Below are 12610 nucleotides of genomic sequence, written 5' to 3' on the forward strand. Positions count from 1 at the left end.
GTGAGCTGAGATCCGGCCACTGCACTCCAGCCTGGGCTACAGAGCGAGACTCCGTCTCAAAAAAAAAAAAAAATATATATATATTTTTCCTGAAAAACTGTTATTACTGGAAAAACAGAAACAGGAGAAGCTGGTCTGATACTGTGAAAACATTTCAGCAGGATCTTGGCAGCCCTGGGCCAGCCAGCTGTTCATAGTCCTGCATCACAGAACCTGTTTATAATTTGTTATTTGTACCTCCATAGGGATGAAGACATGGATGGAGAATGGGAGGCTCCTCAGATTGCCAACCCTAAATGCGAGTCAGCCCCTGGATGTGGTGTCTGGCAGCGACCTATGATTGACAACCCCAATTATAAAGGCAAATGGAAGCCTCCTATGATTGACAATCCCAGTTACCAGGTTTGTGCGTCTTGATGGTTGAGTTGCTTTCATTGATCTGTTTGTATTCAGATAGAAGTTTTATCTAGAGTCAGGCTGCCAGGTTGGTCATTATGGTTGTTCATTATATTCAAGCTATTGAATTAAAAGCAGAAGGTAGACATCCTAAGTTGAAAGAGAGCTTATTGGGTGAGGTGTTGCAAAGATAAACCTAGAAACTGGAGTGAATAACTTTATGTAACTTTTTTTTCTTTTTTTTTGAGACGGAATTTCACTCTTCTACCCAGGCTGGAGGGCAGTGGCGTGATCTCGGCTCACTGTAACCTCTGCTTTCCAGTTTCAAGCAGTTCTCTTGCCTCAGACTCCCTAGTAGCTGAGATTCCAGGCGCCTGCCACCACGCCTGGCTAATTTTTGTATTTTTAGTAGAGACAGGGTTTCACCATGTTGGCCAGGCTGGTCTCAAACTCCTGACCTCGCGATCCCCCACCTCAGCCTCCTAAAATGCTGAGATTACAGGCATGAGCCACCGTACCCGGTCAACTTCCTTTTCTTTGAGACTGAGTCTCACTCTAGCGCCCAGGCTAGAGTGCAATGGTGCAATCTCGGCACACTGCCACCTCCACCTTGGGTTCAAGCGATTCTCCTGCCTCAGCCTCCTGAGTAGCTGGGAGCACAGGCATGCACCACCTCACCTGGCTAATTTTTTGTATTTTCAGTCGAGACAGGGTTTCGCCATGCTGGCCAGGCTGGTCTTGAACTCCCGACCTTAGGTGATCCACCTGCCTCGGCCCTTCAAAGTCCTGGGATTACAGGCGGGAGCCACCATGCCCAGCCAAGTATAACTTTCATAATTCCTCTGTAACTATATTTAAAAACAGAAGGAAAAGAAAAATGGAAAACTGTTGATTTGGGTACCCTGCTCTTGGGTGCCAGGGTTGCTTCAGCCATAAGATCCACAGCTGAGTCTGGATGGTCTGTGACGTGGTGGGTGGAGGACTGTGGTATGAGTCGGCATCTTGACTACAAGTCAGCTCACTGCTTGGCCTCAATGCTTGCAACTATAAAGAGATTGAGGCCCAAAGGGGAGATGGTAAGGATACAAGTAGTAAGGTTGTGAAGCTTTGGGCCTCATGCAGAAATGTACACCCTCAGACCTTTGTTCTTTTTATCTTTCTAGCCAAGTAAAATTATTTATAATCTCTACAAAGAGTGGCAATTAAAATTATTTATAATCATTAATTTCTACTTTGTCTATATACATATGCTAATATACGTACATAGATATACAGAAACGGGGAAGCTGCTCTGATACTGTGAAAACGTTGCAGCAGGATCTTTGCATAGTTATGTACATGTACATATAGTAAAATATGTTTTTCTGTTTGTAAATTTTTTTTTCCTCATAGTCTTTAAAGATGTTATGTGAATGTATTTTTAATTGTGTAGTCAAGCAATAAGATAAAATAAAAATTTTACTTTAAAAAAGTTGCCCTTTAGGCCGGGCGTAGTGGCTCAACGCCTGTAATCCCAGCACTTGAGAGTCCGAGGTGGGTGGATCACCTGAGGTCAGGAGTTCGACACCAGCCTGGCCAACACCATCTCTACTAAAAGCACAAACATTGGCTGGGTATGGTGGCACACACCTGTAGTCCCAGCTGCTCAGTCACGAGGCTGAGGCACAAGGATCACTTGAACACAGGAGGCAGAGGTTGCAGTGAAAAAGAAGTTGCCCTTTAGTTGTTCTCCTGTTGGTGGCCATTTAGGTGGATTGTCACTTTTGCTTTCAGAGTCACTGCTGCTGTAATAATCCTTGTACATATGTGGGTGTATGTTGTAAGTATTTCTCTAGGTAGTTATCTAGAAGTGAATAGCTGGTTGATGATCATGTATGTTTTATTTTAAATCACCACTGAAGAAGTATGTACTGACTTACACTCCCATTCTCATTAGCAGCTGATAAGAGTGAAGGCTGTTGAATGGGCCAGGAACTTGAGGGGCTGGTTTGGACCAAGGTCATGGGTGATAGTAGAAATTGGAAGTAGTTGGAGTCCTGCAATCTTAGAGGCAGAGTGTGTAAAATAATCTGTAGCATTTATTATTTATTTTCCTGTTGCTTATTTCAAGTTTCATGAAGTTGGCATTTCTTTCCATTGTTCATGCAAAATTTCTCTTACAGTAGATTCACCACAAACTTTTGTTGATCATTATCTGAAATCATTTTCTAAAACATTTTTTTCTAGGGAATCTGGAAACCCAGGAAAATACCAAATCCAGATTTCTTTGAAGACCTGGAGCCTTTCAGAATGACTCCCTTTAGTGCTGTTGGTTTGGAGCTGTGGTCCATGACCTCTGACATTTTTTTTGACAACTTTATCATTTGTGCTGATCGAAGAGTAGTCGATGATTGGGCCAATGATGGATGGGGCCTGAAGAAAGCTGCTGATGGGGCTGCTGAGGTTCGTGTTTGCTGCTGGTGCATTTGTATGTTATTGTAAGGAGCTGTTATTTTGTGAAAGTCTGTGTTAAGGTTTATCTTTTTCTTCATTTGGCAATATTGGCATAAAAAGTACAAGCATATATATGCCTGTAGAAGACACAACATTGGGTTTGGGGCATGATTTCATTAGTCTAATGTAGTGGCTTTAGAGTCTATTTGTGTTATGTTCAGGGTTTTTTTTTTTTTTTAATCTGGGTATATATTTCAAAATTTGTCATTTAGGCTATATTTTAATGCACTCTTATATGTTGAATCTCGGTTTACACTACATACAGAATTTCAAACAACTGGTCATGTGGCCAACCTAAGAATTGGAGAGCCAGGGATACTGAGATAAGAAATTCACTGGACCCTGAGGTTGGGGAGCCTTTTGCAGGTGATGTAGAAGCCAGCTTTTGCACCTATGAGAGTGAAATCACCTTGATTATAAGGAGAGCAAGAGGATGAAGGCTTTCTCTAATTTCTTTTTTACATTTAATGAACATTTTCGCTGAAAAAGAAGGTCCTGTGTAGTGCCGTGCCATAACTAAGCTGTGGAAGAACAACGCGGTCTATGTTTGGTGTCAAAAGCCGGAACTTTCAGCCAGTCCTGTCTTGTTTTCCAGCCAGGCGTTGTGGGGCAGATGATCGAGGCAGCTGAAGAGCGCCCGTGGCTGTGGGTGGTCTATATTCTAACTGTAGCCCTGCCCGTGTTCCTGGTTATCCTCTTCTGCTGTTCTGGAAAGGTAGGAAGTTTGGTTTTTTTAGAATCACTTTTAGAGACATCACTCTGGTGATTATTAAAAATAACTAAGAAATGTTGCCTGAGGTTTTCTTTGTAGTGGCTCAGTAATGACTGAGCTGTGTTTGGTGATGACTTCAGAAACCTTACTTACTGTTCCTCAGTGGCCATTTATTCTGCCCAGATGGGAACAGGATTTATAGCCCCTTGGTTGCTTTTATTATTTATCCTAATCTATTACTCTCCATAATGTTCGGCAGCAGCTTTCTAAAAAAAAACAATAAACTTCGATATAAAACTAGTCACTTGGCCAATAATCAGCTTTTCCTGCTGGCATACCTATTTCTATTATTTGAAATTCAGTCTTTGATTCCTCATTATCCATTTTGCCTTCACCTTCCCCACTCTGAAAAAAGTATGTTGGGGTACCACAGCCTTATTGTTAGTTTTTCTTGTCTAGCCTTTTTTGCATGTGCTATCATAAAAAAAGGAAGTCTTATTTTGGCCCTCTACTTCTACTAAATGAGGATTATGCTTCATCTGGCATTCATAGCACTTTGTAACTGGATCCCAAGTTCCTTTTCCAGCCTTATCCTCTGACACTATTCTTTGTATCTGTGCCGCAGTCACCTTTTTTGACCCGTATTTTCCTGTCTGGCCCTTTTGTTTTTATTCTACCTTGAAACACACAAGCGCATGTGCGCACACGCATGCGCACACACGCTCTTCAGGGTAGGAATTACATCTTACTCGTTTCTATATATCTATCCTTGTATATAACCTGGAACAGACCTTTGCCTGTAGGCATTCAGGAATTATATAACATAATACCTGAACATGTAAACAAAATTGTACTTTGGGGAACATTTCAGAAACAGACCAGTGCTATGGAGTATAAGAAAACTGATGCACCTCAGCCGGATGTGAAGGAAGAGGAAGAAGAGAAGGAAGAGGAAAAGGACAAGGGAGATGAGGAGGAGGAAGGAGAAGAGAAACTTGGTAAGAAATAGAGTCCAGAAAATCTGCTTTAAGCCAAGACCCTACGATGTCGTTAAACCTTTACAGTCAAGTTAAAGATTGTTTTTAGCCAGGCATGGTGGCTCAAGCCTGTAATCCTAGCACTTTGGGAGGTTGCAGCAGGAAAATCGCTTGAGCCCAGGAGTTTAAGGCTGTAGTCAGCCAGGATAGTGCCACTGCACTCCAGCTGAGCAACAGAGTGAGGTCCTGTCTGTCTCTCTCTCTTTTTTATGTTTATTTTGTATGTATGTATGTATGTATTTATTTATTTATTTTGAGATGAAGTCTCGCTCTGTTGCCCAGGCTGGAGTGCAGTGGTGCGATCTCGGCTCACTGCACGCTCCGCCTCCTGGGTTGACACCATTCTCCTGCCTCAGCCTCCTGAGTAGCTGGGACTACAGGCGCCCGCCACTATGCCTGGCTAACTTTTTTGTATTTTTAGTAAAGACAGGGTTTCGCCGCATTATCCAGGATGGTCTCGATCTCCTGACCTCATGATCCACCCACCTCGGCCTCCCAAAGTGCCAGGATTACAGACATGAGCCACTGCACCCAGCCTCTGTTTTTATTTTTTAAGACATGGTCCCACTCTGTCACTCAGGTTGGAATGCAATGGCACAATCACAGTTCACCACAGCCTCGAACTTATAGGCTCAAGTGATCCTCCTACCTCAGCCTCCCCCGTCCCCAAGTAGCTGGGACCACATGCCCAGCTGATTTATTATTTATTTTTTTATTTGATGTGGTCTGGCCCTGTTGCCTAGGCTGGAGTGCAGTGGTGTGATCTTGGTTCACTGCAGCCTTTGCCTCCCGGATTCAAGCGATTCTCCCACCTGGGCCTCCCAAAGTGTTGGGATTACAGGCGTGAGCCACCACACCCAGCGAGATCCTGTCTCTTAAAAAAAAAAATTGTTGACCAGGCACGGTGGTTCACACCTGTAATTCCAGCACTTTGGGAGGCTGAGGCGAGTGGATCACGAGGTCAGGAGATCGAAACCATCCTGGCTAACACGGTAAAACCCTGTCTCTTCTAAGAATACAAAAATTTAGCCGGGCGTGGTGGCGGGTGCCTGTAGTCCCAGCTCCTTGGGAGGCTGAGGCAGGAGAACCGCTTGAACCTGGAGGCAGAGGTTGCAGTGAGCTGAGATCGCGCCACTGCACTCCAGCCTGGGTTGACAGAGCGAGACTCCATCTCAAGAAAAAAAAAAAGGGTTGTAGATCTAGAGATTTGTTCTAATGCTAATGTGTAATCACCAAAAATAGTCAGGTTTTGCTCAGTTGTTTAACTTTTGTCTTAGAAGAGAAACAGAAAAGTGATGCTGAAGAAGATGGTGGCACTGTCAGTCAAGAGGAGGAAGACAGAAAACCTAAAGCAGAGGTAAAGGAAAGGGGTCACACATTCTGTTTTTCCAAGTTTAAGGTACATTTATTTAAAGGGAATATTTTAATAGGGTAGTTTACAGTGGCTTATGGCAGTAAAAATTCTGTTAAAACCAATTTTGTTGAAGTGGAATTCTTTGTGATACCGGTCAGTGTTTTGTTTGATAACCTTAAGCTACATCTGCCTCTCCAAAGTATCTTTTTAGCTGAAAATGATTTTCTGGAATAAGCAGAAGGTTGTAGGGGGATAATAAAATGCTTGCTAAGAAGGAAACTTCGGGTCATTAACAGTCTATTTGCCTCTCCTCACAGTGCCCTGAAAAGTATTTCTTATACAAATCACTGTATTCTAAACTTTTTGTCCCCGTTATCCATAGATCGGTTCATTCATTCATTTACCTGATGTGTGTTGAGTGCCCATTTTGTTGCAGGCATTGTCAGTGAATAAGACAGACAAAGATACCCTGCCTTTAGGGAGCTGATATTCTACTTGGGGGAAACAGGCAGTGAGCAGTAAACATTGTAAGGAAGTAAACAACACAGCATATTACGAAGTGAGAAACTATGAAAAATTAAAACAGGAAAAAGTATTAAAAGTGCTAGAGGTAGGGCGGGTCACCATGTTAAAAACCTTACTGGAAAGATGACACTGGACCAAAGACTTGAAAGAGATAGAGAACTTTTCCATGGGGATGTAAGTGGGAAGAGCATTCCAGGCAGAGAGAACAGCCAGTATTAAGAGCCTAAAGTGGTCTACAAAGCCAGTATGGTGAGTGGACAGACAGAGTGGAGAAGAGAAGGGTGGAGAAGGCTCCGGGTTAGACAGGCTGTTGTGTGGACTTGGCTTTCCCTCCTAGTGAAGCAGGCAACCATCACAGGCTACTGGACACAGTTGTCACAGGATGATGACTGTCTGCTGTGTTTCCTATATACCAGTGAGAATCAGGGAGACCAGTTAGGAGGTTCCTGTAATCATCCAGGAAAGATATGGTGGCCCCACAAAGGGTGACAGGAGAGGAACAGAGGGTATGAGAACTAGTTGGGGTTCTGGATCTTGGTTTTGTGGTGGATTGGATAGATATATAGAGTATGAGAGAAAGGGAACAGTCATTGTACCATTGCCCGCTAAAGTCCTTCCCCCAGCACCTCTGTGTCTCAGTCTGGTCTCTCCTGGAAAGCTCTCCTCAGGTTTCACTTCCAGCTACAACTCTGCCTTCCTATTAATAAAGGTCATTGCTATCTGTATCTTTTGTATATTTTCAATGGATATGTTCTGTCTTAACTAGAATGCAGTTCTTAAAAGTAGAGACCATGTTTCCCCCAAACTCCCTCACATGTTAAAAAGTTGCTGGCGCATTTAAAAAAAAAAGGAATATTTTCATAGGGTAATTTACAATCTTAGCAACTTGTGATAGAGTACAAAGAGCAGCAGCCTTGGAGTCAGTCTACTTGGATAGTCTTCCATCTTCATGAATCCTTGGTTTCTTACCCTCAGACTGGGGCGAGTGTGCCATAGGCCAGTAGATTGTTTGGGATGAAGCAAGATTAAGAAATCACTTAAGCAAGATGAAGAAACCACAGTGTCTGATCCCTTTTTAAGAATATGTTTATGGGTTAGATTGAGAAAAGTGTATGCTTATAGAAAACAATGAAGACTAAACTGAAGTAGGAATAATTCCACCACCTCTGAGACAACCATTCTTCTTGGTGCATTTTCTTCTAATCATTTTTCTCATTTTTTCCTCAAATAAGTTACCCTCAGCCTGGCTGATCTTGAAAATATGGTGAACTTTTATTATGTTTTAAATGTGCTAATTATAGTGAATTTCTTTTCAATCAATAGGAGGATGAAATTTTGAACAGATCACCAAGAAACAGAAAGCCACGAAGAGAGTGAAACAATCTTAAGAGCTTGATCTGTGATTTCCTCTCCCTACCCCCTGCAAGAGTGGTCCTAGGAGAGGACCTGGCACACCTTAGATTGAAATTCAGAAAACTTCAAGACATCACCATCAGCAGGCTCCAGTTGAACACTAGTCTGTGTAACTTTAAACATCTAGCAGTAAATACTTGCAGTTGTGATATAAAGGACCCTGTTTCTGTAGAAAAGAAAACATTTAACATAATGGTTGTGAAATGTAACATGAAACAAACTAACTTCTTTTTTTTTTTTTAACATCTTTGTTTTTTAAAATAGAATGATAGAACTTTGCCAGTCTTTAAGATCTTGGCTTAATTTAATGTATTAATCTGTTTGTGCAAACATAATACCACCATTTAAAAATGTTAGGGAGATGAGTTGCAGTTTTTATAATAGATTTTTTTTAAAGTTTGGTATTGTAAAACATTCACATCTCTGTCCCTCAAAATTGATAATCACGTTTAAAGTGCAGTCATTTGTGGTTATAATCTTGTTTTGTTTGCTTCCATTACTCAGTTCCTCCTAAGGAAATTGAGGAGAGGGACTGAATAGAAGCCCAAATTTATATAAAAGTTGCGTTTAAGTTGTATTAAAAATAGATAGAAAAAAAATCTTTCACTTGATGTTGGTTAGACCAGAAAGCGCGTGTGTTCTGTAGCTCAGTTCCCAGACAGCTTTGCAGGTAGTGGAGGAGGTGGCTTCATGTGGCACTTGGGCATTCATACTCCACTTGGGAGGGTCAGGCTGTGGCCTTCTGGAGCAGGTGGCTTGTTAAGGAGCGCTAGCAGGGCATGGCACGTGAGCTCCGGAGTAGATGTCTCCATCACTTCTTCCACTGTGTTGACACTGTTTTCCTTACCGATTTCCTCAGATCCCCAGCTTTCTCCTCTGCTATGCATTTTCTTCACAGTGCAGCTTGCAGTCCGTTGCTGAAAATGATTATAAGCCCTGCATAATGTTAAGCTTTATTGTGATTACGTGTATGTTTCTTCTTTCTTTTAAGCAGACCCATACCTTTCCAGGGTCAAAGTACAGAATAGAATACAATCTTTGATTTTTATCCATTTCTTTTACTCTGTGTAAAGACTTTAGAAGTCTAATTCACAGGCGAGCCAATACAGAATTGACTGCAGTTGAACAGACTAGAAGTATTTGTGGGAGGAGTGACATGAAGCATGAGTTATCTGATTTTTTTTTGTAGCTGCTAAATATTTTAAGCCTTCATTTGCAATTCATGTAACAGTTGTGTCATAAATTACACAATAAAGCAGTCCTGTTCAAATTTTTTTTTAAATGTGGCTTGTAGAATTTTTTAAAAAGTGATCTTAGGTTTTTTCATGCGGAATGCAGATGGGTGCTATCAGAGCCTCTCCCACACCACTATAGTGTAATAATGTTATTATTACTCTACACTGAAATGTATTCAGAGTTAGATGTTATTTTAGCTTTAGTTGTTCTTTAGAGGCTTTCAAATGTACCGATGATACTGTTTCTTGCACTGATTATATAAACACTCCACAGTGTTTATATTGGGAAGATATTGGGAAGGAAATATATTTGTAAAAGATGAAGGCTGTATGTATTTTTTTTTTCTTTTTAAACTGGTTCACTTAAATTCTTTAGAGGATGGGATGTATTTTTCTTGCTGAATGTTCAGTGCTTTTTCCTTTTCATTTGTTGTTCTGTGGTCAAACTATGACCTTAGCTACATAGCAGACTTTCCCAGATGTATTGATTACAAATAAACAGTTGTTACTTAGCAAGACCTGAAAATATGTCTGCAGGTTTCTCCTTGAAGCAAATGTGTGGGATCATTGCATTTCCAGAAATCTGCCTCCTTCACCCTCCGTTGACAGTATATGTCATGCCTCACTTTCTTCTAGCTGAGCTTTAAATCATTAGAGCTTAAATTGTCAGATCGTTCATTGCCTTTCCAGGGTTATTTAGTAAAGTTTGTTCAAAACAAAAATGCCTTTTCTGGGTTCTTTTTTCAGTTTTTTTTTGAAGGTCCAGCTTCCTGATTAAATGTCTGACATATTAATGAATGACCAGCAGCAGCTTTCAGCTCTTAAAAAGACACTTATATTATGATTTTACATGCTGGTTACCTGTTCCATTGTTGTCAAATGCCCACTCTCCATCAGATGTGTTCCTCTATTTTCTTGTCCACAAAGTACTCCTCACTTTTCAATTTGTCACGTTACTAAATGGTGTTACATTAAAGCCCTGTGTTAAGTGTCTGCTTTTGACTGAATTTCTTGATAGTAACCTTCAATGTGTGTGTGTTACTATGTTCAAGTGGGTTGATCTTCCTTTAATTGGCCACTATGTGAAAGTTCACTAATATGCAGAAACTGTTATGGACAGTGAAATAATGATTTTGTCTCACCACATGAGTTTGATGCAGTCTTTTATGTTTAGCCCTTTCCTCTTCCTGCCCACATGATTGCAGTGCAGTAGTTTCTGTTGTATAATAGTGTAGACAGCAGCTCAGAAAAGGAGGGAATGCTACTGGTAATTTGTAGATAATATTCTTTAAGACTTACGGGAACCATTGAACTTTGAAATGTTTATTAGAAAATTCTTTGTTCAGAATCAGACTCCATATTTTACGTATACTTAAATACTTCAGGGATATTGTTGAAAGTTAGCCCAGTTTTTTTATGTGCTATTAAATTTTTAGGTTACATACTGAAGAAAAGTATGTACACAGAATGTAGTGCTCCTAGTTACTATTTTTTCTATTAATGAAATAGTTTAGTTCTGGTGTAAAAGTTCTATGTTTGAATGCTAAAAAAAAAAAAAAGCTGGACTGCATTATGGCACTTTTGCCTTGGTGGCCCACCTTCTCCATTTGAAACATTAGTATTTGTATTTTTCTGCTGCGTTTGTATGAAGACATACTTGACTGTTCTCTTGATTTTAAAATAAAACCTCATGGGCTAAAAAGCTAGAGTAACAAATGTTTGAGCTACTGATGGTGTATCTCAGTGTGCAGCCTCCTGCCACCTCCTGCTTAACCTTTTAGCAATTAGAGTGCCAATATCTAGAGTTCCTGATATCCTTTGGCATCACACTACCTAGTTTTAGTACTAACACTGTTTCATTGCTCCAGTCCCTCTATTCCCCTTTGCCTATTAGTTTTAATTATGGGGCATAATTTGTCTTGGTTTGGTTTGGTTGAGTAACTCAGTTTTATCTAAAGGACCGTATTTGGCCGGGCGCGGTGGCTCATACCTGTAATCGCAGGACTTTGGGAGGGCGAGGTAGGCAGATCACCTGAGGTTGGGTGTTGGAGACCAGCCTGACCAACATGGAGAAACCCCGTCTCTACTGAAAATACAAAAATTGCCGGGCGTGGTGGCTCATGCCTGTAATCCCAGCTACTCGGAGGCTGAGGCAGGATAATCCCTTGAACCGGAAGGCGGAGGTTGCAGTGAAACGTCATCCTTTGCATTTCCAGTTCCCTCTAATGGAGCTGGACTCCTGCATGCTTTTGCTCACATCTTCTGGACTTTTTTAAAAAGTAGTGAGTAATACTGCACTTTTGAAACTTGCTCGGGCTTTTATAAATAGGTGGAAACTGACTACCAGTGATTCGGGATGGTGCAAGAGGAAACTACCAGCTCACTAGACGATTCTGACCAATTATGGGGCTGGATACAAGGAATAAGGTCAAAGTAAAACGGCTGAAGTTAAAATAGCATGGTTACTTAGAGTTCATCAAAGTCGAAATTTGAAAGATAAAAAGAAAGCTCCCTGTACCGCTAGGTGGGCGACGGGGACCGGCCAGCTGCGCCGCACCCGCCTGCCAGATTCTCGTTTCCTCGGGGGAGCCGGAAGGACCTGCCTTCAGCGGGCGACGTGCAGGAAACCAATAGCCGCCTCTTGGACGGACTCCTGTCAGTCACGCTTAGCTCCGCCCCCAGGACTAAGGCCCGCCCAGGGGCTTCCCTCCGCCCTTCGCTTGAGAGTTCCTTTTAAATACCGCTCTGCAGCCCGAGCGCGCCTCTTGCGTGCTCGTCCCCACGCCCTCGGGCGGCCGGTCCTTCCTTCTCTGATTGGCCGGGGCCCCTGCTCATCAGCCGTGACGCACTAGGTCTCTTACCGAGGCCCCGCCTTCTTCCGAGAGGCCCGAAAACAATTTTAAGATGGCGGCCGCGGAGGTAGCGCGGAAAACAATGGGGCCGGGGCGGTGGGGACAGGCCGAGGCTTGAGGTGGGCAGCAAGCTCCGGCTGGGGGTCGGGCCGAGCGGGGCAGGAGGAAAACCCGCCGCCGCGCGCGAGCCCGCTCCGCTACCCTCGGGGGCATGGCGCGGCCGTGAGGCGTACAGAGGTAGCTGCGGGGAGCGAAGCCCGCAGTGCCAGCCGGCCCCGAGAGGCCCGGCCCCGGGCCCGGCCCGTGCAGCCCGCGGCCCATGGTGCTGCCCACCTGCCCCATGGCGGAGTTCGCGCTGCCGCGGCACAGCGCGGTCATGGAGCGCCTTCGCCGGCGCATCGAGCTGTGCCGGCGCCACCACAGCACCTGCGAGGCCCGCTACGAGGCCGTGTCGCCCGAGCGCCTGGAGCTGGAGCGCCAGCACACCTTCGCCCTGCATCAGCGCTGCATCCAGGCCAAGGCCAAGCGCGCCGGCAAGCACAGGCAGCCGCCCGCCGCCCCGGCCCCGCCGCCCGCCGCCCCGGCCCCGGCCA

General features: G+C 43.4%; 1 protein-coding gene across 1 annotated transcript; it reads left to right on the top strand.

Annotated features, from left to right (window-relative positions):
* Positions 1 to 245: 245 nt before the first annotated feature.
* On the top strand, positions 246 to 10158 carry LOC112617231 (calnexin; the record flags this gene model as incomplete). The annotated part of the gene is made up of 6 exons (XM_025373977.1): positions 246 to 402; positions 2623 to 2838; positions 3485 to 3604; positions 4473 to 4599; positions 5916 to 5995; positions 7841 to 10158. Coding segments are annotated over 6 exons (754 nt in total), but the record flags the coding sequence as incomplete, so codon positions are not given.
* Positions 10159 to 12610: the final 2452 nt, after the last annotated feature.

Source organism: Theropithecus gelada, unplaced genomic scaffold, assembly GCF_003255815.1.
Source record: "Theropithecus gelada isolate Dixy unplaced genomic scaffold, Tgel_1.0 HiC_scaffold_15925, whole genome shotgun sequence".
Taxonomy (NCBI): domain Eukaryota; kingdom Metazoa; phylum Chordata; class Mammalia; order Primates; family Cercopithecidae; genus Theropithecus; species Theropithecus gelada.